The sequence below is a fragment of the Gracilinanus agilis genome, chromosome 2 (genome assembly GCF_016433145.1).
Source record: "Gracilinanus agilis isolate LMUSP501 chromosome 2, AgileGrace, whole genome shotgun sequence".
NCBI classification, from domain to species: Eukaryota; Metazoa; Chordata; class Mammalia; order Didelphimorphia; family Didelphidae; genus Gracilinanus; species Gracilinanus agilis.
In genome coordinates, this window is record NC_058131.1 from 654,027,244 (window position 1) to 654,053,589 (window position 26,346).

Genomic DNA, 26,346 nt, shown 5'->3' on the forward strand with positions numbered 1-26,346 from the left:
TTTTTTGAGTTGCATGCCCAATTCATTAATCTCTGCCCTCCTTAATTTGTTAATATATGCACTCAAGGATATAAATTTCCCCCTGAGTACTGCCTTGGCTGCATCCCACAGAGCTTGGTAGGATGTCTCATCATTGTCATTCTCTTCAATGAAATTGTTGATTGTTTCTATCATTTCTTCTTTGACTAATTGGTTTTGGAGAACACTATTATTTAATTTCTAATTAGTTTTTAATTTGCCTGTCCAGGTTCCCTTACTAATTATTATTTTTATTGCATTATGATCTGAGAAGGTTACATTTATTATTTCTGCTCTTTTGCATTTGTTTGCAGTGTTTCTATGCCCTATTACACGGTCAATCTTTGTGAATGTACCATGTGCAGGTGAAAAGAAAGTGTATTCCTTTTTGTCCCTATTCATTTTTCTCCACATATCAATTAAATCTAATTTTTCTAGGGCTTCATACACCTCTCTTACCTCTTTCTTATTTATTTTTTGGTTTGATTTATCTAGATCTGACAGAGGGATATTTAGATCTCCCACTAGTATGGTTTTACTCTCTATTTCCTTCTTGAGATCTGCCAGTTTCTCCTTTACGAATGTGGTTGCTATGCCATTTGGTGCATACATATTGAGCAGTGTTATTTCCTCATTGTTTATACTGCCTTTAATCAGGATGTAATGACCTTCCCTGTCTTTTTTAATCATATGTATATTTACTTTGGCTTTGTCAGAAATCACAATTGCCACTCCTGCCTTCTTTTTCTCATTTGATGCCCAAAAGATTTTGCTCAAGCCCTTAACCTTAAACTTATGTATGTCCACCCGCCTCATATGTGTTTCTTGTAGACAACATATGGTAGGATTTTAGTTTCTAATCCACTCTGTTATTTGCTTCCTTTTTATGGGCAAGTTCATCCCATTCACATTCAGAGTTATAATTATCAGTTGTGTATTCCCCAACATTTTGATATCCTCTCCTAGTTCTACCTCTTCTTCTTACACTATTTCCTTTTAAACCAGTGGTTTGCTTTAAGCTGGTATCCCTTATCCCCTCCCTTGATTAACTTCCCTTTCTACCCCCTCCCTTATTATTCCCCTCTTTTTATTTTTAAAGGCCTAATGAATTTCCTCCTTTTTTCTCCCCTCCCTTTTTTGACCTCCCCACTCCCCTGCTCCCCTTGGTTTATCCCTTCAGACTTTGTCAGTAGGGTTAGATTGAGTTTTATATCCCAATGGATAATATAGCTACTCTTCCCTCTCAGGGTTAATTCCACTGAGAGTAAAGTTTAAATATTAATGCTCTCTTCCTCTCCTTCTTATAATAGTATTCGCCCCTTTCCCTTCCAATGCCTTCTTTGTGTGTAATAGAATATCCTATTTTTCTTAGTCATTCAAGTTTCTCTTGGTGTCCCCTACTACTCACCCACTCTTTCCCACCCCCCCATATCATCTTAGACCATTTAGTATTCCACCCTCTCCCTATGAATTATTCTTCTGATCACTATAATAGTGAATACTATAATATTGAATAGAGTTCACTACAGAGAATTATACATAGCATTTCTCCATATAGAAACACAGATAAATAGATCTTACTGGGGCCCTTAAAAAGACAAATTTAAAAATTATGAGTTTTCTTTCTTTCCCCTCTGTTTCTTATTTACATTTTCATGTTTCTCTTGATTTTTGTGGTTGGATATCAAACTTTCCATTTAGTCCTGGTCTTTTCTGTGAAAATACTTGGAAATCTTCAATTTTGTTGAATGCCCATACTTTCCCCTGGAAGCATATAGTCAATTTTGATGGGTAGTTGATCCTTGGCAGAAGGCCCAACTCTCTTGCCTTTCTGAATATCGTATTCCAAGCCTTGCGGTCTTTTAGTGTGGGGCTGCCAGATCCTGTGTGATCCTGATTGGTGCTCCTTGATATTTGAATTGTCTCTTTCTGGCTTCTTGTAAGATTTTTTCTTTTATTTGAAAGCTCTTGAATTTGGCTATTATATTCCTGGGTGTTGACTTTTCTGGGTCTAGTGTAGAGGGTGTTCTATGGATCCTTTCAATGTCTATATTGCCCTCTTGTTGTAGGACTTCACAGCAATTTTGCTGAATAATTTCTTTTAGTATGGAGTCCAAGTTTCTATTAATTTCTGCTTTTTCTGGAAGACCAATGATTCTCAAATTGTCTCTTCTAGACTGGTTTTCTTGGTCTGTCACTTTCTCATTGAGATATTTCATGTTTCCTTCTATTTTATCAGTCTTTTGACTTTGTTTTATTTGTTCCTGTTGTTTTGAGAGATCATTAGCTTCTGACTGCTCAATTCTAGCCTTTAGGGACTGGTTTTCCTTTTCAATCTGGTCATTTCTGGTCTTCAGTTGACTTGCCTCACTTTCCAATTGTGAAATTCTGCCTTTTAAACTGTTTTTTTCTTGCCTGATTTCCTTTTGAGATATTTCCCATTTTTCTAGCCACATCTTTTCCAACTTTCTTGTCATCTCAGATTTGAACTCTTCAAGAGTTTGTGACCAGTTTTCATTATTTTGGGAGGGTCCGGATGTGATTGCTTGTTTTTTCTCCTCTTCTGTTTGCTTGGTTGTCTGGATTTTCTCTGTGTAAAAGTTGTCGAGTGTTAAAGATTTCTTTTTGTTGTTGTTAATCTTTCTCTTTTGGCCTTCCTGATTCTGGGTTGCCTTTGTTAACCCAGCCCATTCTCAGCTTTATCTGCGTGTTCAGCGTCTGTCTGCACTCAGGGTCTATCTGCGCTCAGGGTCTGTCTGCGCTCCTTTGGCTCCTGAGGTCTCAGGTCTGGTTGTTCTCAAGGTCAAGCCCCCTGGTGGATCCCCTTGCTTGATCCTCTGCTGGAGGTTCCTTTACAGGTCTCAGGGTGCTGTTTCCACAGTTGTATACCCGTCTGCACTGGTTCCCAATTCAGAGTTTCAGAGCCTTGGCTCACGCCTGTATCTGACTCCACTCGTGACTATGCTCTGCACCTGTGCTCAAAGTCCATGTGCATTCTTTAGCCTTTTGGGATCCTAAGTCTTGCTGCTCTCATGAACAGGCCCTGGATCTGCCAATGACTCAATGGGTGCCCCAAACTTGCTCTATTTCTTTTGAGCTGGCTTTGGCATTGTAGGTGGTGTGTGTGTGTGTGTGGGTGGGGGGTTGCTCAGCCCGCGATTTAGTGAGAGCTGTTTCACCCCTTTATAGCATGGAAATACCCCGATTCCATGTAACTTACATGCTGAGCCCTGTTGTGGAGTCCCTCCGTTCGTCTGGATTTGTTTTTATGTCCCCTTGAGGAGTCCTGTATGTTTCGGTTAGGAGAGGTTAAGGGCTGTTTTTTACTCTGCTGCCATCTTAACCCAGAATGGCATACATTCTTTTAAAGTCATTTGGGCATAATTCCAAATTGCCTTCCAGAATATTTGGATCAATTCACAACTCCACCAGCAGTGTATTAGTGTCCCAATTTTAACAGTAACTTTTTGTTGAATGAATGAGATTACATAGATAAGATTTAAAAGCTAATGTATGATTTGGAGTTTTGGTTTTAGAAGATTATTCTATTACAAAAATGAACAATATGGAAATACGTTTTCAGTAATAATATATGTATAACCCAGTGGAATTGTGTGTCAACTCCAGGAGTGGGGAGGGAAAAGGAGAGAGAGACAATAAGAATCATATAACCAGGGAAAAAAATAAAGAAAAAATCTAGGTTGAGGCCAGACTCTGACAGTCTTTGAATGTATGATGGAATTTAAACTTTATTCTAAAAGAAATAGGGGGTCACTAGAAGTTTATGACCAAAGAGTAACATGATAAAAGCATTATTTTAGGGAGACTAACCAGCCTTTTCTCTGCAGAGGATTTTCAAATGCCTTATTCTTTGAAAATTGGCCTATACTTTCTCAAAGAAGATTATGAAACATTTTAAAACCAGGCCATGTGACATAGCATTAGGGGAATTGGACATTAAAGCAGAAATTAACAAATGCATTTTAGGTAATACATTTTTTTTTGCTGGAAACACCAAAACAAAACAAAAACTCCATCTTCTTTCAATGTAATTATATTTCCTATAGTTGAAGTTAAACTCTAGCCCAATCCATGTTAATGGTATGTAAAGAAATATGGTAGACCAGTGGAATTGTTTGTCATCTCCTGGAGGAGCAAGGGAAGAGGAGAGGGAGACAATATGAATCATGCAACTTCGGAAAACTTTTGGGTAAATTTATTATTGGAATAAAATAAAGATAAATATTTAAGAAATCAAATTAACCAATAAAAAAGGAAATATAGTAGAGTAAATAGTGTATTAGACCTAGAGTCAAAAGAACTGGATTGGAATCACTAAGTTGTATACCCTCTCAAAGACCTCAGTTTCCTCACTTATAAAAATGACAGAATTAGATTACATTGTATCCCTCAGTCAAAATAGAATGGATGAAAGATTCAAAAGATGTGTCAAAAGAAAAACAGATGCAAACGTGACCAATTAGATATGGGGGAGATAGGACGAGGAAGGAATTGTAGAAGAGTTGGTGGAGGTAGGGTGGGAAATGGAGTTGATTTGGGGTGGACAAATGATCTGTCACAAATATGTTGAACTAACAGCATAGCTTGGACAACCAGATGACCCATCAGGCAGTCAGAAATGCAGACCTTAATAGCTAAGGAAAGATTTTAGGACTATAGATAATAGATATGGATAATATCTGTATAGAGGAGAAACCTTTGGAATGGATGAGATTGACAAGGGTAAGAAGTATTTACAGAAAGAAGAGGGTTAAGAACAGCATGTTGGAAAACATCCACTTTTGTGGGTTGGGAAAAATGATTGCATTCCAGGCAATAGTAGGTGATCAATAGACGTTTGTTGAATTTCATCATAAGGTACCTTCCAGTCCTCAAATATGTGACCTTTTGGAGGATAAACTTGGGAAAACCATTTCATATTAATGTAATTGTTTGACCAAATAAATTCATGTAACAATAAGAAGCTAGGGAAATGTTGCTGTTTAGTAGTATGTAACTCTGTGACCCCATTTGGGTTTTTCTTGGCAAAAATACTGGAATGGTTTGCCATTTCCTTTTCCTTTTCCAGTTCACTTTTCAAATGAATAAACTGAGGCAGGCAGGGTTAAGTGACTTACTAAGGTCACACAACTAGTAAGTAGCTGAGGCTGGATTTGAACTCAGAAAAGTGAATCTTCCTGACTCCAGGACTGGTACTCTATCCCACTGAGCCACCTAGCTGCCCTAGGTAAATATGTTACTCAAACATAACATTATATGGCTTTAACAATAAACTCCTTCTGGATTGTCTTTATTGGAAGGGGCAAAGCCATTTGCTATGTTTGTGTTAAATTCAATTAGAGATGGCTGGTGAAAGGGTTTTGTTTTTATAGTCCCAGTACCTAACAGTTCCTGAAACATAGTAGGTGCTTAAATATTTATTGATTAAAACATAGAACAACATCATGACTTCAGAAAATTTTAAACTCTCTTTGCTTTTTAGGGTGAATAAATAAATGAACAGAGAGTTAATAACCCAGAGTTTGTTCATGGACACATGTATATTTAAGTGAACTTGGAATTTGCCTTATTTCTCTACCATTGTTTTCTACCCACACTGACTGATTTTTTTCTTTGTGATTCAACTGTGCCTTAGGTCCAATATACTACCCACTTACATATCTCTTCATGTACCACCTGCAGGGAATTTGCTAGAGTTTAGCTACAGCTAAAGAAAGTGTAATTACATTGAGAGAAGACATAGTTTTCTTTTGTGATTCAACATCTAATACTTGGTTTAACAAGTATAGTTGTTACCCTCTTGCATTCAGGGACTACATCTTTTATTCCTATGTGACTCCTGAGGCACTTAAAATAGTGACTTGGACATAGGTATTTAATAAATATTTTAAAATTTTGATTCAAGATGAGAAAGCTCTTCTTTCAATAAAAACCAACCCTCTTTGATTTTCCAACAAAAACAAAGGCTATGGGCTTGAGATTTATAAGCAATCCATGGAGCAAAGCTTGGCTTTCGTAGATTAATTTTTTTTTTACTAGATGTATTCTACAGCTTCATTGGAAAACCAAATGGAAATATTGCTATAGCTGCCTGAGGAGATAGATTTTTTTGGTTACACACAGACATAGACACAGACACAAACACAACACATACACACACAAACACAAACATATAAAGCATCTACAATTTGTCACATCTGTATCAGGTACTGTATTAAAGAAGAAAGACCAAGGGATATGAATAGGTAATTTTCAGGTAAAGAAATCAAAAGTATCAATAACCACATGAGAAAGCGTTCTAAATCTCTAATAATTAGAGAAAAGCAAATCAAAACAACTCTGAGGTATCACCTCACACCTAGCAGATTGGCTAAAATGATAGCAGGGGAGAGTAATGAATGTTGGAGGGGATGTGGCAAATTGGGACATTAATGCATTGCTGGTGGAGTTGTGAACTAAATCCAACCATTCTGGATGGCAATTTGGAACTATGCCCAAAGAGCTCTAAAAGACTGCCTGCCCTTCAACCCAGCCATAGCATTGCTGCATTTGTACTGCATTTGTACAAAGAGAACACAGATAAACAGACTTGTACAAAAATATTTATAGCCGCGCTTTTTGTGGTGGCAAAAAACTGGAAAATGAGGGGATGCCTTTCTATTGGGGAATGGCTGAACAAATTGTGGTATATGCTGGTGATGGAATACTATTGTCCTAAAAGGAATAAAGAACTGGAGGAATTCCATGTGAACTGGAAAGACCTCCAGGAATTGATGCAGAGTGAAAGGAGCAAATCCAAAAGAGCATTGTACACAGAGACTGATACACTGTGGTAAAATAGAATGTAATGGACTTCTGTACTAGCAGCAATGCAATGACACAGGGCAATTCTGAGGGATTTATGGAAAATAACGCTACCCACATTCAGAGGAAGAACTGCAGGAGAGGAAACACAGAAGTAAAACAACCACTTGAACACATGGGCCGATGTGGACATGGTTGGGGATGTAGACACTAAACAACAACACCAATGCAACTATCAATAATATGTAAATAAGTCTTGACTGATCACACATGTTAAAACCAGTGGAAATGCACGTTGGATATGGGGGGCAGTTTGAAGGGGGGATAAAGGGGAAAGTAAAAACAGGAATCATGTAACCATGGAAAATTTTTCAAAAAAATAAAATATTTAAATTTAAAAAACATAAAGAAGAAAGATCAAAAGAATTAGAATCAGATGATCTTGAGTCTAATTCTGGCTTTGCCACTTACTAAGCATGCAATTAATGGGCAAATCTCTTTATCTTGCTGAGTCTCAGTTTCCTCATTTATAAAACGAGGGAGTTGGCTTAGGTGAGCTCTAATTGATGACATTCAGACATGTACATTTAACTTATACCTCATATTACTTTAACCTCATATGTAAAAATGTTTGCACTTCTTTAATTTCTCTATTATAGTGGGAAACAGATGGCCTAAATTCAACAATCATTTTCTTTTTTTAGAAATGCAAACACAGCTTTAGAGACAGCTAAGCTGCAAAGAGTCTCTAGCAGCCTAAATTTTTGGTGAGATACAACAGATAGAATGGCATTAATTTCATTATTATTTCTCTCTCCATCTCTGTATCTCTCTATCTGCCTATCTCTCCTTTCCTCCAGATCCAGAAGTTAATCCAGAAGTTAATCACTTCACGCAAATGGTCAAATCAGATTCTGCAAATGTGCCCCAACGGGAGTGTCTCCCTCTGATTCAAAGATTGTCCTGCTCGGAAAATATGTTGCTTGGATCCAATCTGGAAAATACTTCTGGAAGGCTGCTGAGCAAATCATGGGATAGCTTCAATATGGAACCTGGTCATAGAGTTGGAGATGAAGGCAACCAACCCAGGTGGGTTTCATTCAGCCCTTCATGGACTGCCAAATTATCATTATGGTGTTGTACAAAGGGCCCCGGACTGAGTCAGAACACCATATTTTGGATTTTGGCTCTGTGTAATATTGAGCAAGTCAATTTTTCTGATCTTCAATGTCCTTAATGACATTGTAATATGAAGGAATTAGACTGATTGATCTCTAACCTCTCCCCTTTGGTTTTATGAAATTGTGTAAATACAGAGTATCACAAGAAAACAAAACAACATATATATTTTTTTATAACCTTTACCTTCCGTCTTGGAGTCAATACTGTGTATTGCCTCCAAGGCAGAAGAGTGGTAAGGGTAGGCAATGGGGGGGGGGTCAAGTGACTTGCCCAGGGTCACACAGCTGGGAAGTGTCTGAGGCCAGATTTGAACCTAGGACCTCCTGTCTCTAGGCCTGGCTCTCAATTCACTTAGCTACCCAGCTGCCCCTCAACAATATATTTTTATTATGAACTTACTATGTGTGGGGAAACGTGCTAGGTGCTGATATAAAAATAAAATAAAATTAACCCTTGCCTTCAGGAAACTTGCATTTTTGGAGGGGAGAGGGCATTTAGCATATACACAAGGACATTTGTATATAGATATATAAGCATATGTATCTAATACATATTCAAAATAATCCAAAGGCATTTAAAGAGGGAAAAGAATTAATAAATAAGAGGAATAGGAAAGGTCTCCAATAGGAGGTGGCTTTGCTTGAGCTATGCCTTGAAGGAAACCAAGGATACAAAGAGGTATAGATGGGGAGTGAGTACATTCTGGACCTGAGGAACCAGTTGTACCTAATAAAAGGGACAAGAGGTGATGGAAGGTTAGATATGGGGGAAAGTTAGCAGAACAACTGGTCTAGAACTGAGAGAGAATTCATGATGGAGGAGTAAAAAGAAACATACACTGAAAAAGGTAAGTGGAAACCAGCTTTTGGAGGGCCTTAAATGCCAGACTAGAAGGAAGTCTGAACTCACTATGAAGCTGTCATAAGCTTTTCTTTTATTCCCTCCATTTAGAGCCTGTAGAAGTAAGGCATTTGCTTTTCCCAACTGTGTTTTAGGAAACGAAAGGCTCCTTTGTTGTATTGATTAAATGTGAACCAATTTATCTTAGCTAGTAAGTTAAAACTCTTGGTACCGTCTGAAAATATCAATGGTTTGTATCCTATTCATCAACATAAAGAAGAAACATTATTTCCTATATTTGTTGTTTTAGAACAGAAAGATTCAAGGAGTAGATAATAGAATTTTTTTTTTCGTGGTGGTTATGGGGAAACCATAGAAAGAACTCTGATTCTTAGGGAAATTTGGCTCAAGGTTCCCCAGGCCAGAACTTAGGTCAGAAGGTAATTGTGGATGACAATGAGGTGGCACAGCAGAAAGAGCAGCAGGCTTCAAGTCAGGAGAACATGGGTTCAAATTTGTCCTCACACATTTCCTACCTGTGTGATGCTGGGAAAATATAGCCTTCTTATTCTGTCATAGAGTTGTAAAATGAGAATGATAATAGTAGCTACCTCACAGTGAGGATCAAGTGAGGAAACACATGAAGAGGACTTTGCAATCAATCCTTAAGGTACTGTGAATGTTAGCTCCTAATGACATTATCCCTATTTGCAATTGGCAGACAAGGTATGTGCTAATACACTACAACGATGTTTGGGATACATGCACAAATTGAATTCATTTCAGCAAATTTGTTGATTCATATGTAAAGTGGAATCTGTATAGGTGGTCTAGACAAAGAATTCTAGAGATTGAGATGGGAAGAGGTTTTTCCATTGGGATGATTCCAATGAAAGGTTTCATGGTGGCATTCATTTTGGATTGAAGGACAAGAAGGATTTTAATGGGCAGACATGAGGAGCATTCCATGTGGAAAGAGTGGAATGAAGAAACCATAGAGAGAGAAAAAAATGAAGTCAGAGTGAAGCTCATCTTTTTCATTCATGATACTATTCTTCCATTAAGGCAATCTGAAATTTGATGAATTTTTTTGAACTATCATGTCTTCCTGATGACTCCTATTGAGTTACCTTCTATTTTAGTATCAGTTCTATGATAGAAGAGCAACAAGAGCTAGGCAAGAGAGGTTAAATGACTTGCCCAGGGTCACACACTTGAGATGTTTCTGTGGTCAGATTTGAACCCAGGTTCTCCTGATTCCAGGCATGGCACTCTACTCACTCTTCTACCTAGCTACCTCTGACTCCTCCTATTGAATTTTAAGTATACCAATTTCAGGTCATTTTTACATGAGCTATTATTATCTAGCCCTTCTCCCCCAATATGGACTTCTGCTAATGATTTTTAACCCAGTTATAATATTTTATAATTATACTTATTCCATTTCATCTTATTAGATTTTAGCCACCATTCTAGCCAGTTGCAATCTTTAGATCCTAAATGTGTCATCAGCTTGTTAGCTATCCCTTCCAGTTTCATGCCATTGTAAATTTGATAGACATGGCATTTATGTCTTCATTCAAGGCACGGATCAAAATGTTCAATAGAACAAGGCTAAGGACAATACCCTGAGGGACCGCCCTTCAAGGTCACATCAATCCATTAATTCTTGCTCTTGGGGTACTGTCATTCACACAGTTCTGAATTCCCTTGACTCCACAATTATCCAGTACACATCTGATGTAGGCTGGTTAGACTGACCTAAACTTACAGAAGAAATTGTTGGTGACATTCAGAAGAAACAAGCAGTCTGGTAACATCTGACCCCAATGACTTTTTACCAAGTTCTATGTGTAATCTTTATTTTGAATACTTATAATTGGTGTTTTAAAATGGCGCCAGTGGTCTGTTTACTGTAAATGGGCCCATTTGTAAAGAGATCTGGTTATTTTTATCGCCAAGACAAGTCTTGGTTATAAAATAGCTTTTGCCTTCACTGTCACAGGCTATCCCCCAGAGAGCCTGCAGATCTAAAAATTAAGATCTTGAATTCACTTTTCTAGTTAGACACTGCTATAGAGTGGAAAGAGTCATGGATCTGCAGTAATTATGAAGCTCTGGATTCAGATCTTGACTCCAGAGTTTTCTGTGTGATGACAAGCATATCACTTAACATCTTTGAGCCTCAGTTTTCTCCTGTGCAAAATGGAGATGATGGAACTAACACCCTATCAACCAATAAACATTTATTAAGTGCCTCCTATATCCCAGGTACTCTTCTACACCATTTACTCTCTAGGATTTTTGTAGGAAAAGTACTTTGGGATTTCTAAAGCACTACTGAAATATGAACAAAAGGAATTGAAAATCTTTATATTTGTTATGAATATGTTATAAATGTTATGAATTGATCATTTATGAGACATGAATTTTGCTTCAATCTCTCTTCCTTAACGTGTTTTTCAAACAACACATATTTATTAGGCTCTTACTATATACCAGGTACCATGCTTGGTGCTGAGGACACAAATACAGTGACTAAAGAAATCCTTGCTCTTAAAGAGCTCACATTACAAGAGGGAAGATGGTATTTCCTCATTGGTCAAGATCATGTTCAGAATCTAATTCCAATCACTACTTCCATTTCTTCCTTTTGAAATAAAGTGAAGAATTTATGAAATGTTCTTCTTTTAGTAAGGAGACTGCCAAGTAGTTTTCTCCATCTTTCTCCCCTTTCAGTTTTGATCTTCCTTGAGCAGATGAGTTTTTCATGTAAATATATTCTTTCTGGTCTTTGTTACATCTAGCAAAGAACCTGCTATTTCTGTTTTAAGTCATGGGTAGAGAGCTAAATCCTGTTCTTCAAGAGTCAACTGTTCCCTGCCTAATTCTCCCTTTCTTTTCTAATTTTATTATATTTTATTCCCAACAAATCATGAGATGTGAGTAGTGTTTGTCAGATCGGATGAATCTTGGGAATCTTATCATTATACTCCAGATACATGCTAAAGGAAGAAATTTCATGTGCTAAATAGTCATGTCAGGTCCACATAGAAAAAGCTTCATCTCTATTCTTCAGTAGAAAGTTGCCAAAATACTTGACACAGAATAGATCCAAGTGACTATGGGATGGGCAGCTAGGTGGTTCAGGAGATTGAGAGCCAGACATAGAGGGGGGATGTCCCAGGTTCAAATTTGGCCTCAGACACTTCCAAATTGTGTGACCCTGGATAAATCACTTAATCCCATTTGCCTACTCCTTTCCCTTCTGCACTAGAATTATTCCTAGGACAGAGATAAAGGATTTTTTTAAAAAAAGAATACTTTTCTTACCCATAGTCATGAGAGACATATAATCTGTGACTATGGGATAAATTTTTGTGTTATGACTATGGGATACCTCTTCCATATGACAGTTTGTCAAATGCTTAAAGACATGTCATGGTCCTACTGTGTCAGATCACCATTCTTCAAGCTAAACATCTTTATCCTTCAACTATCCCCAAATACTGTATAAGGAAATAGTTATAACTGGATTCCCCCCAAGTCTTGTCCTTTTTTAGGCTAAATATCCTCAGTTCCTCTAACTTGAAGATTCTTAACCTTTGTGTCATGGACTCCTTTGACAGTTTGACAGTTCAGTGAATGCTATGGATTCCTTTTCAGAATAATGTTTTTAAATAATTGAAGGAAATTTTGAATTTCAGTTAGAAGTAATTGAAAATAAAATTGTAATTTTCTAGATTTATAGTCCCTAACATCCATCCATGGATCCAGGTCCACATGGCTCAAATTAAGACCCCTTCCTCCACTTCATTCTCCCATTAGGTTGAACTCAAATGCTTTTATCATTTCAATGACCTGCTTCTGGATGCTCGCCAGTTCATCAATGTCCTTTTAAATGTGGCACCTATAACTGACTGTAATACTTTAGATGCACTTTGGTATAGGCAGAGTATAGCAGGAAGATCGCCTTGGTCCCGGAAATCATCTCGCTCTTACTTCATTTTAAACCTTTATTAGTTTTTATTTAAAATCCTCTCCTTCCCTCTTAGAATCAATATTGTGTATTGGTTCCAAGACAAAAAAGCAGTAAAAGCAATGTGATGGGAGTTAAGTGACTTGCTCCAGGGTCACACAGCTAGGAAGTTTCTGAGGCCAAATTTGAACCCAGGACTTCTCATCTTTAGAACTGGCTCTCAATCCACTAAGCCACCTAGCTGCTTCCCCACCACCTCACCTCCCCACCCCACATTAGCTTTTTGGCTGACACATCCCATTGTTGACTCATACTGTGCTTACAATATGCTAAAACCCTCAGGAATTTTTTTCCAGATAAATTACTAGCTAGTTTTTCCAATCTGATTCTTGTGAGGTTGTGAGATCATATTTTATCTTATGATATTTGGCCTGCCAAAGTTCCAGCCTGATGTTTTTGAATCCGGACTCTGTCATACTGTGCCCTAGTTATTCCTTTCAGATTTGTGACATCCACAAATCTGATAAACGCCCTTTATCCCTTTATCCAGGTCATTGATAAAAATACTGCATGGTATACAGCTAAGCAAAGATCCCTGGGACATGCTGCTAGAGACTTCCTTTTGTGGTGACATTGAATCTTTAATGACTACTCTTTGGATCTGGCTATTCTCCTTCCCCTCTCTTCCCTCCCCTTCCCTCACTTATTTTCTTTCTGTTTCTATCTTCTTTTCTTTCCCTCTGGCAGAACCCTGATCTGTTTCCTGTCTTTTCTAGTTGCTATAAATAATAAAAAATCATGCTCTGGTCTGGATGAAGCACAATGGGTCATGCAATGCCTCTTTAGAGCAGATGTTCTGGGTTCTAATGCTTAAAAACAATTTCTTCTCAGTTCTCACTAATGTGTAATGATAGTCTTGAGAAGTGGCTTAGGTTAAAGAAGAATGTCTATTCAGCTAGCTGTCTAGAAGGAAGTCCAGAACAACTCTCTGGAGGCTCTTGGCTCAACATGATATTGTTGGTTTCCCCTAAATTTAGCAAGTTTTATAACATTTCTACAAGGTCTTTCAAATGTATAGCCATCACTTGGCAGATCAATAGAGCATGCTTATGAAAGAATTGATCAACCTCTGAATGTATGTCAGGTTTATTAACACTTCCAATGGAAGAGAGCGTTATTCAATTAACCAAAACTACTGCTTTTTAGTGGTTCCCTTAAAACTTAGAGAGCCATTAGACACATTCTCAAATATCCTCTGAGCCTTGAATCACCTGATTCATAAGAGAGAATCTGGTCTCTATTTTGGAGGCATGATGAAAGTCAAATGGAGAGTCAACATTTATTTTAAGGAACATTCAGCAAATAATCCTCGAACACCTACTGTGTGTAAAGTATTATTTAAAAAACCATGGGAGATACTGAGATAAATTGAACATAAATTCCTGCCCTCCAAGAGTTTATACTTTATCAGGGATGATGAAATATTTGCACAAGGGAAGGATGTGATAAATGATATAGGAAACATACAAAATACCATAATAGTTTAAAGGGGTCAATGATTACTTCTGGCTGATAAGATCAGGAAAAGTTTTGGGGAAAAGGCGACATTTTAGTTGGAAAGTTCAGTAGGATTTGGGCAGGTAGAAATGAGGGCATTGCAGGCAGAACAGCATGAACAAAATTAGAGAGTTGGGAATATGAAAATTATGTTCAGGGGATGTTAAGTAGAACAGTTTGTCTCAAATGGAGATTGTAAATGGGAGAAGGATAGGCTTGAAAGGTAGGTTGGGTCCAGATAATGGCTGATATACTTAATAGTTTGGACTTATTTGTTAAGGAGCCATAGAATGTTGTACGGGTCAGAGGAGGGTTTTGAACTCAAGTTTTCTTGATTCTGAGCCCAGTAGTATTTTTTTTTACATTACATTGGCCCTCAAAAGGATTTACAATGTTCATGCTTGGGTAAGATCTTGAGATAAATAAAAAACTCTCCACTTTCATGGATCAGACTTTACTGAAAAGGGGATTTGATTTCACATTTGTTGACATGCCCTTGGTTGTTAGATTTTAATGAGAGCTAACATTTTTATATAGTGCTTTAACATTTACAAAGCTCTTTACATCTATCCTATTTAATCCTTACAATATCCCTGTGAAGTTGGTACTATTATCATCCTCATTTATTTTGTAGATGAAGAAATTGAGGCTGAGAAAGGTTAAGTAACTTTTCACAATTAACCAAATGATAAGTATCTGAGGGAGGATTTGAACTCACTTTTTTCTGATCCTATCCTAAGTCCATAGTTCTATTTCCTATACTATATCACCACCACCTTTTTGGAAATAGTGGTAATATATTTTCCTGGAACTCTCTTTTTAGCTAAAAAGTCTATCAGCTTCTATTAAATAAGAATGTTTAATTATTCTAGTGCATCTGGAGGAGGGGAAGTTATGTGATGAAGTGAATAGAAGGCTGAAATTTGATTTGGAAAGATCTGAGTTCAAATCTACCTGAGACTTTTATCTGTGTGATCCTGGACAAGTAACTTAACCTTTTTCAGTCTCAGTTTCCTTATCTGTAAAATATAGATAATAGTATCTGCCTCGCTGGATTATTGGAAAGATCAAATGGGATAATACACATAAAGCTATCTGCAAATCTTAAAGCTTTTAAGAAATTCTATCTAATATTTATAAATGATTGTATTGTTGTATACCATCTCCCTAACAATGCAGACAATATCCCATCCTTGACTATTCGGAGTGTGTGACTTTTCAAAATAATGGGTCAAGCCATCATATAAGAGGTCTTCTTTGGGAACTTTACTTTGTGGGGATCATATTTTAGTGGGAAAGGGATAAACTAAAATAGTAATATAATTGAATAAAAGGCTATTTTAATGGTTGAGCTACATTTTCATTTAAGAAAATATTTGTTTCTTCTTATCAGCAATTTGTACAGGCTTTTGGTGAAATCATTGCTTCATATAAGACATTTAAGTTTTAGGTTAGAATTCATCAGAGAATTCATCATATGCCACAGTTGGTTCACAACTCACTGTGGTATTCATCATTTTGAGCTTGAGGTGCATGTATTAAAGGACTTTAAAAAAAGCACTTTGTGGCTCTCCTCACCTTACTATAATGGAATTAGGTCATTTTATTCTTGTCTCACTCTGCATGTATTTCTGTTCTGTGATTTTTAATTCTTTAACAGTTAAAGAAAGCAATCATTCCCCTTTAGGTAATTCCAAGGTGTTCAGGGAGAAAAATAAGAATCATATTTAGCCACCAACATACTGAGTCTGGCTACATATTTAATATGCCAAAAATGTTTGGAGACACTAGGAAATAAAAGGCTATCATAAGTTAATAATCATGGGGTGTTTTATTGAGTTTTTGGTCAGTGCAATAAGTTTCTTTTCTTCTCTCCCCATTTGATAATGACTTTCTTAAGAAAGAAAGGTTTAGTTGGCTTGGTGTTTATTCTAACATATTTAGGCTAATCCTAGTTGAGTCAGCTAGTTGGAGCAGTAGATAGAGTACTGGGCTTAGAGTCAGGAAGACTCATCTTCCTGAGTTCAAATCTAGCCTCTGACACTTACTATCTGTGTGACACTGGACAAGCCATTTAATCCTATTTATTTGCCTTGGTTTACTCATCTGCAGATTGAGCTAGAGAAGGAAATGGCAAACCATTGCAGTATCTCTGCCAAGAAAACTTCAAAGAGTCAGGAAAAGTTGGACACAACTGAAACAAATGAATAAGAGCTGACGAACAGGGACTTGTTTTTCATTTTTTTAAAATCATGTAGGAAAGAGGAAATAACCTCTCACCCTCATTAGGCACAGTTCCCAGTTTCACATTTGGAGATATCAAGGACCTCCCTATAGGACTTTCACATGTTGGGGTATCCTTTCTTATTTCAGCCCTTCTTTTGGATGGTCAGAGCCAGAGCCATGTTTCTATATAACTGAAAACCAAAGGATGGGCCTGTCAGCTCAGCTGGCACAGAATATTGTCCCTGGTAAGTATATGAAGTATATGAAGCACTCAGCAGAAAAGAGTGGGCTTTGGTTCAGAGAGAACTACATGTTCAGTCTTTTAACTATTGTCTCCAGTTTAATGAATTTTAAATTCCCAAATGGTGCTTGCTAATTTTATTTTTAAAACTGCTCACGGTTGGGAGAAATTTCAGCTTCCATCCCTTGAGCTGTCATGATAGATTGTGCCTAGAGAGTGTGAAATTCCATTTTTGACAGCCCAGAAGTTTGAAGAGTTCCTTTGAAAAGCTCTTAATGCCAGGGTTCAGAGCAATGAATAACAAAACTGACCCTGCAGGGGAGAGGTGTAGCCCCAATGTGGAATCATGACGATTATAAAATACATACACATCCAAAAACACATCTATCATTTTGATGACTGAATAATCTATTTTGAATTTAAATGCATTTTTTTTTACTTTCAGAATCATAGGATCTCCACCCCTCCACCCTATAAAGTGGTCCACTTCACTTTTGAAAAGCTTTAATTGTGCTGGGAATCTTTTTTTTTTTTTTTAACTTACCTTAAGCCTAAGCTTGCTTTTTTCCCCCCACATCACTCATCCTTTCATCCCTATTGCTTCTAGACTTCTTTTCTTTTCTTTTTTTTTTTTTCGAACCCTTACCTTCCGTCTTGGAGTCAATACTGTGTATTGGCTCCAAGGAAGAAGAGTGGTAAGGGCTAGGCAATGGGGGTTAAGTGACTTGCCCAGGATCACACAGCTGGGAATTGTCTGAGGTCAGATTTGAACCTAAGACCTTCCATCTCTAGGTCTGGCTCTCAATCTACTGAGCTGCCCCCTCTAGTCTTATTTCTGATGCCAATCAAAGGATTTAAGTCCCTCCTTCTTATGAGAGCCGCTGGAATAATTGAAGACAAAAATAATATCCAATTATTTAAGTAGTACTGAATCTACATGACAATGATCCTTTAGCTCATCTTTCTCCATCTTGTCCACAATTATATCTTAAGAGATATTGTCAGAAGGTGCTGAAATTTATACCTACGGTTTCCCTAGGGCTTTTCTTTTTACTCTCTTGGGTCAAAGAGAACAAGTTCAACTCCTCTCCCATATGATATCTCTTCAAAATGACTTGAATTAAAATCCCATCTCTACTAAGATTATTTTTATTAATATGACTTTAGACAAATCCATCTCTCTAGTCATTAGTTTTCTTAGCTAGAAAATTAGGGACTTGGACTAAATGTTCTTAAACCTCCTTCACAGCTCTAAAATTCCTATGATCTCATAATATTTTATACGAAAATAGTAAAGAAGTTCCAGCATAAGTCTTCTTTACTTCAGATTAAATTCTCCCTCATCATTGTATATCTTGACTTTAAATTATTTGTTTCCATTTTGTGTCTCCAGATCCACAAAATCCCCAAAGAGAAAATTTCCTAACTGGTCTAGAACGGGAAATCATTTGTGTGACTCTTAAAAGAGACCCACAGCATGGTTTTGGTAAGTAGAAATGTAACTTGTGTGCTATCCAACATCTTCTCCAAAGTATGTGGAGTCTGAGTATTTATGGGTAATCATACGTGAGCTTTCTTAACGGGGAAATTTAGTTGTCTCTTTTTGTGTTTTGCAGCTCTCTAAGTGGGATTAATTTCTTTTCTAGACTATTTTTGCTTTTTTTCTTCTCTTTATATGATTCTAATATAGGGGCTCTGAATCTTTTTTTGTGTCACAGATTCCTTTGGTAGTCTGGTGAAGCTTACAAGCTGATTCTCAGTAGTGTTTTTAAACCCATCATATAAAATCTATGACATTGCAAAGTAAACAAGTTATATTGAAATACAGTTTTCAAAATGTTTTTTAAAAACATGCTCATACACCCCAGGCTAAAAATTTCTGCTTAATGCGTCATGGATATTCTTTGTCCAAGGGTCAGTCATAATTCATCAGACTCATGTGGAACACTTATTGAATGCAAAATGATGTACTAGATGCCAGGAGGATATTATTTAAATAAGGCAGAGTATCTGTCCTCATGAAAGATATGTTTAATGAAGAAGGGACGGGTGGACACACATCAAACAGTGTTGGAAAAATAAGTATATCCATCAAGAAAAAAGAATGTTACTGAAGCATTAGGAAAACAAAGAAAAAGTTCATTGAATATGAGAAGGAATCAACCAACAAGAGTAAGGAAAAGTGTAGTTAACCTCCCTATCTTCGGGGAGGTCAAGAAAGATGACAACAGCAAAAATTATTAAATTTGATAATTAAGAGGTTATGGTTCACCAGAGAGAGAGAGAGAGAGAGAGAGAGAGAGAGAGAGAGAGAGAGAGAGAGAGCAGCTTGAGTTGAGTGATGGTGTAGTTCGATTGCTAGCAATGAAGGAGAGAATGGGTAGAGAGGAAATGCAAGTATAAGATGTAGCCAATTTTTTTCAAGTTGAACTGTTAAGGGAAACAGGGAGATAGGATAGTAGGTAGATAAGCTATAGGGAGAATATAAATTTATTTTTAAGGATTGAGGAGATCTAGTAATGGTTGTAGGTAGATGAGAAGGAACTAGTGACAAGGGAGAGAGTGAGTAAACATGAAATGGAAAGCTTTCCTTTGGAGAAAAGTCTTTGAGAGAAGGTTAATGAATGGAACCAAAAACACATATAGTGAGTAGTATTTGAGTCATAGGAATTCAACTTCTGTGACAGAAAGGAAGGCGGGAAAAAAGGGAAGCAAGAGGGGAAGGGAGAAGGTAGGAAAGAAGAAAAGGAAAGAGGAATGAAGGAAAGAACAAAAAAGATGACAGCAGAGAAGGAAAGAATGGAAGAAGGAACTAAGGGGAGAAAAAATGATGGGAGAAAAGAAAGAAGTAGAGGAAAAGAAGGCAGGAAAGAATAGAAGAAGGAATTAAGGTGAGAATAAAGGAATAAAGGACAGAAAGAAGGAAAGCAAGGAAGAAGGAAGAGAAGGAAAGAAGGAAATAAAGAAATAAGGGAAGTAGGAAGAAGAAAAAGGAAGAAGGAAAGAAAAAAGAAAGAAAGGAAAGAGAGAAAAGGGAAGGAAGGAAAAAAACAAAAAAGACAGGAAAGAAGGAAAAAAGGATGAAAGAACTAAGGGGAGAAAAAGGAAGGACAGAAAGAAGGAAAGCAGGAAGGAAATGAAAGAAGGAAGGAAGAGAGAAAATGGGTGAAGATTCTAAAAATTATTTGGAGATTTGAACAGTGGAAAACTTGAAGACTGAAGTTATTCTTGCTTTGTAGACTTAGTCTTCCCAGTCATGGTGGTTTGGGAAAAAGGCAATTAAGGGGATATCTGTGAGGAATGAGATAGAGAGTTTATAAGAGTTGACTGAGTTGAAGGATTGTTAAGCAATAGCAGTGATCCAAAGTGGCATTCTGTAGCAAGAACTTTGGACTAAGAATCAAACAGAACTGAATTCTAGGTCCTGCCACTTACTAGCTTTGTGGCATCAGGTATGTCATTTAAACAATTGAAATTTTAGTTTCTCTTTTCTATCATAAGGATAATAATATCTTCCTTGCCTATTTCACAGGGGTTATCCCAGTGTGGGGAAGCTCACAACTTACCTATGCTTTAGGAGGGAAATCCTAGGGACTTCCTTGAGACCCTAAGATATGAAGTGACTTACTCAGAGTCAAAACTGGTTAGTGTCAGAGGGAGGTTCTGAACCCAGGAATTCTGGATTTTAAGTCCAGCACTCTAGTCACTAAAGCAGGTTGCTTCTTCTTCCTTCTTTTTTTTTAAACCCTTACCTTCTGTCTTGGAGCCAATACTGTGTATTGGCTCCAAGGCAGAAGAGTGGTAAGGGTAGGCAATGGGGGTTAAGTGACTTGCCCAGGGTCACACAGCTAGGAAGCTAGGAAGTATCTAGGACCTCCTGTCTCTAGGCCTGACTCTCAATCCACTGAGTTACCCAGTTGCCCCTTGCTTCTTCCTTCTTAATATTAATAAGAGACTAATTCATGCTAATAGGATTTTTAGATCCCAGAGACAGTATAAAGGGCAGCTAATATCAGGCTTGAAGTCAGGAAGATGAATCTTCCTGAGTTCAAATCTGACCTCAAACACTTATTAGATGTTTGACCCTGGCAAAGGCATTTATCCTTTTTGCTTCAGTTTTCTTATATGTAAAATGAATGGGAGGAGATGGCAAACCATTCCAGTATCTTTGCCAAGAAAATCCCAAAAGGGGTCACAAAAAGTTGGACATAACTGAAAAATGACTAAATAATAATGACAACAAGGCAGTATAAAGAATATATTCATGTCATTTGTTAATCTTTTAATTTTTATTATATTTAGACTTCTTAACTACTTTCTATTTAGGGTTTTATAACAGCTCTCCTCACCTCACCCCATTTCCCATATGTGCACTTTTCTGAGTCTCTTTTCCAAGTTCCTTTATAAAGCATATAATTTATAGCTTTAGAGAATTGTCTGAAGCTTAGACAAGTTGAATGACTTGCTCGTGGTCACATAAGTAGCAAACATCAAGACTTACAATTTGAACCCACTCTTTCCTAATGCCAAACCCACCACACTGCCCACCATGCCATACTTAATCTTTTCCTTACCTATTCTGGAGATGAAATCCTGAAAAAATGGGCTCAACTGGAGCCCGGTGTCTTTGCAAATCCTTTCCCCTTATCGTGATTGCCCTCCACGCTGCAGAGGACCATTAGTGGGGCATCATCCTCAGCAGATGTTTTTTTGGGAACATTTGCTTCATTGTTTGAGCTGTGCTTTAACATTTTAATATTCATTTGTTTTGTTGTTACTTATTCCATCATCCACATAAATCATTACTCCTACATTATGGAAACCATAGCCTGAAGGCCATGATACTGTCTTGCAACCTGCATGTCCTTAAATATCGTCTCCCATTGCAGGATTTGTCATTATTGGAAGTGAAAACGTGGGTCAATTGGACCTTGGAATCTTTATTGCTTCCATTATACCTGGGGGACCTGCTGAGAGAACAAAAATGATTAAGCCAGGTAAATTTCGCATTTCTCATTAAATAACCATTGTTTTTGGGAGATCGCTGTGCCAAATGAGATCACGTATGTGAAATATTTCTTACTGTAAAGTGCTTGCTTGAGAAATAATGGGATTTTGTGTGTGCCAAGGTGAGGATGGGGTGTGGGGAAGAGAGGGAGGTCCATGCAGGCGGTATGCTCGTAAGGGAAAGGGTCCTGGACTTTTTGGTAGCTAAGTTGGATTTTCATTCATTCATTTATTTATTTTTTTAGTTCCTTCTTCAGTGCTTATTGGACAGCTAGGTGCTGCAGGGGATAAAGTTCTAGACCTGGAGTTAGGATGATTCATCTTCATGAATTCCAATTCAGCCTCAGACACATACTGCATGACCCTGGGCAATTCATTTAATCCTATTTGCTTTAGTTTCCTCATTTGTAAAAGAATTGGAGAAAGAAATGGCAAATCACTGCAGTATTTCTTTAAAAAAAACAACCCCCTAAATGGGGTCACAAAAAGCTGGACATGACTAGAATGATGTAACAAGGACAACTTATAGTCTTAGAGATGTTAAATCACTTGTATATGGTTGCTAATAAGTATCAGAGGTTGGACTTGAATGGAGTTTTTTTAAAATTCTAAGTCCAATCCTCTGGTGATTATCATGCTTTCTGCTGCCTCTCAATAATACCGGGACAACCTCAAAAGGGACGATGTTTACAAAGGTACTTCGAAGCAAAGAGGTGGCTCAACAGACAGTGCCACACTTGTAGTTGAGAAAATCCAAGTTCAAATCCAGCCTTTGACTTCTATTAATTTTGTTATTCTAGTAAGAGTCACTTTACTTCTCTCAGTATTAGTTTTCTCATCTGTAAAATGGAGATAATAATAGCATCTACCTCACAGGGCAGTTGTAAGAGTCAAATGAAAAAACAAAATCAAATGTAAAGTGTTTTGTAAATCTTAAAAGTGATAATTAGGAGTTAGCTATCAATGTCAGGGCTTCTTAACCTTGTGTCGAATGATCCCTTTGGCAGTCCGGTAAAGCCTCCCATAATAAATTAAGAAAATATATATATATATATCATTAAATACATAGAATCACAAAGGAAGCTAACTGTAGCAAAAGTCAGTTATAAACAAGCAAACAAAATAACAAAGAAACATTTGTTCATCTCAGCTAGTACAGAACTCAAGTTAAAAACTCCAGGACTAGCTGAATGTGTGAGCTGTGATGATTTCACTTAGGGTTAACTTTTTTTTCTCACTTATTTATTTTCTGTGTTTATCTGAATGCTTTTATTTTTCCAGGAGGGAGAATAATATCCTTGAATAACATCAGTTTGGAGGGTGTCACATTTAATAGAGCTGTTAAAATCATTGAGAATTCTCCTGACAAAGTGGACCTGATTGTTTCTCAACCCAAAGGTAGGAGATAAAATGGATTTTGAGAGATTATTTACTTTTTTAGGAGTGGAGAACTCAAGAGATTAGGGCAGAACACTGTGGCCCCTGTAAGTCTCTGGAGGATTTTAAAAATTGCTTTTCTCCATCAGTAATGAATGGCTAAATAATATAGCTTTATAGATCAATAGATAGGACATTTAAGAGGAGCAGATCAAACCTTTGAATTCTCTCTTGAAGGTGAAAATCCTGTTAGTATTAGCTAGGCATAATTATCGATTCATTGTGTGCTCCTCGCAATGTCCACCCATGCTCGTCCACCCCTAGCATGGCTAGCTATCTTAGACATGCAAATATAGATATATAAGTGGAGACACATTAAGGAGAGGCAAGGTAGGCAGCAATGGAGGAGACAGAACCGAGGGGAGGCTAATGAGAGGCACTTTTCATAGGGCTAACTGTGGGACCCTAGACAAGACATTTCACATATTAGAACCTTTGTTTCCTTTTTTTATCTGAAAAAAAGAGGGGATAATAATAATGCTCTTCTTAGGATCTAAGTGAGATGATATAAGTACGATTCTTTGCAAAACTTAAAATGCCATATGAACATCAGATATTATTATTACTTCAGATAAATGTGTCTATCGGGACCAAATCCAAATCCAGCACTCCATTCATGGCAGGCAACTTAGTTCCTCTTTTGAGACCTCCCTTTCTCCATATTTAAAAGGATGAGTCTGGACTACAAAAGTTTAAGGTTGCTTCCACTTCTAAATTCTATAATGCTCAAAGTCTACAGTGGACAGAGAGAAGAACTGGGAAAATGAGTGGAAGTTACTGAAGATCAATTTATGCAATACATAAAGAAAACCTCTGTAATAATTAGAGCTATGCAAAAGTGGAATCACCAGTGTATTCCCTTTATTAGGTTCTTCAAGCAAAAAACACCCCCATCGCCATTTGTTGGAGAGGTGGAAGGAGAGAGGAGGGTCCCGTATTATTATATGTTGCCTTATTTGTCCTCTGAACTCCCTTCCAACTCTGAGATTCTGTGTTTTTTTAAACTCTAAGCTGGGGGAACAAAATTTTACCCCATGACTTGGTGAAATTTGCCCAGAGTGAAAACAACCTATGTCTATTCTACCAGTAGGGGAGTGAGAGGCAAGATGAACGCAAATTCCCATCACTGCTGTGATTCAGCCTGCGGCTGAGAACTTGGGAGGGGGAAGATGGGAAGATTTGGAAAAAGGGTTTGTTAAAGTGAATTTTCTTAGAATCTTCAGAGTTGGAACTTTTCTCTCTTTCTCTCTGTAGAGAGAGATAATGAGAGAGTGTGGGATTGCGGTTAATTTCTTTAGATAAATGGTTATTGTTATTATCCCTCATAGTTCTTTGAGTCATCTCGCTAGGAGGTTCTCTTTTTGTTTGTTTGTTTGTTTTTTTTCTCCTTATTCTCCAGATCAGCTCCTTCCTTACCTTTTCTGAAATGGGAGGAAAAGGTCACATTTAGCTTTGGGGAAAGGGTCATTAAAGAGGCAGATATCCATAAGGGATAGAAAGCTGGCCTCTATGGTAGGAAAGAACTGGGTTCAAATCCCACACCTAACTCCAAACTGGTTAAGAAATTTGGGGCAAGTCACTGAGCCTTACCATGTCCAAGGTAACTCTCTAAGACTATACAGGTATCCCTTTAACATCATGGGAGTTAATGGAGTCTCTGTGATCTGGAAAATCCGTGCAAAATTTTTTGGTCCTTCCGTCATATCAGAGAAGTCTGAATTTTTTCTTTTTTTTTTTTTAAGGGGTGTTTACAGTACCTTATTTGGGTTAAATGGTCAGTAGGTCAATGTTAACACTTCTAGCCTTTGTGTTTTATCTGCTGGCTTTCATATTCTTGGTAAACTTTAACTTTTTACTCATTTTAACTTTAAAAAAGACATTGTGCATATTTATGGCATCGAAAGATAAAATATGTTGATATTACACAATACTCTCTCTATATATTTTATGCATTTCTGAGTTTCTAACCTTTTGCTGTGTCGTCTGCTGGCCTCTGCATGTCATCTGTGCCTTCTGCAAAACTCTCCCCTAATTCCCATTTAATTTCTTATGCCAACCTGCAATGTATAGAAAACATGATAGGGAAAGTCATGATGTGGAAGGGATACCTATAATTTGTAAAAACTAATTTTTAAATCAAAATTTTAATTTTTATTATATTTTAATAAATCATATTACAATAATTATATTACTATAACTTGTAAAACCAAAAATGCCAACCTCCTTTAGGAGAGGAGTTTCCTGATCTGGGAGTTCCATGAACTGATGAAATCATAGATATAGTATAAAAATTAGGTTAATAATAATAACTCACAGTTACTTAGCAGCTTTAGAGTTTACTTTTCTCAGAAGAATAACCATGACGAGTAGGCAATAAGATTATTGTTATGACTTTATAGATGAAAAAATTTCATATTCAGGTAGGTGAGTGGCTAACTTATCATAAAGCTCAACCGAGATAGTGGATGACATATAGCTAAATATAGGCATGTACATACACACATACATTGGCATGTATGTAAATAGTATATGTATACACTATACATATGCACATGTGTTTATGCTATAGCTACACACACATGAATCACACTATATATAGAGAGATACATGTGTGAATACATATATTTAACCTGTTTGTATTTATGTGTATATTCTATATGTGTTTTGTAAAGAGAGATAGATATTCACAGAGGATGTTCCCAAAATTTTAGTGCAGTTCAATGATTAAACTTTTAAATCTTATATAATATAAAATAAATAAAGAATATGTAAAATATATGAAATAAATAAAATGAATCAATAGAAAAATAAAAATAAGCATAAAATTAATAATATAAATTTTAAAAATAATATAAAATAAAAATATTAAAGCTAATATAACAAGTAAAATACAAAATAAATATATAATGCCTAATATAAAATAAATAAATAAAACAAATAAAATAAAAATAAAACTATTAAACTAAAAATCTTAGACTATCTTGTGTATATATAAACCACTAAAATTGACATAACATTTATATACTTCATCTCA

At 36.8% G+C, this 26,346-nt stretch overlaps 1 protein-coding gene across 1 annotated transcript in view; it reads left to right on the forward strand.

Moving 5' to 3' along the window:
• Window positions 1-26,346, forward strand: part of FRMPD2 (FERM and PDZ domain containing 2) — a 165,046-nt gene that overhangs the window by 52,708 nt on the left and 85,992 nt on the right. The window contains exons 16-20 of the mRNA XM_044660226.1: window positions 7,722-7,932; window positions 16,775-16,872; window positions 18,262-18,354; window positions 21,758-21,865; window positions 23,157-23,273. Of these exons, the coding sequence (XP_044516161.1) occupies window positions 7,722-7,932; window positions 16,775-16,872; window positions 18,262-18,354; window positions 21,758-21,865; window positions 23,157-23,273 (627 nt within the window). The remainder of the gene's footprint in view (window positions 1-7,721; window positions 7,933-16,774; window positions 16,873-18,261; window positions 18,355-21,757; window positions 21,866-23,156; window positions 23,274-26,346) is intronic.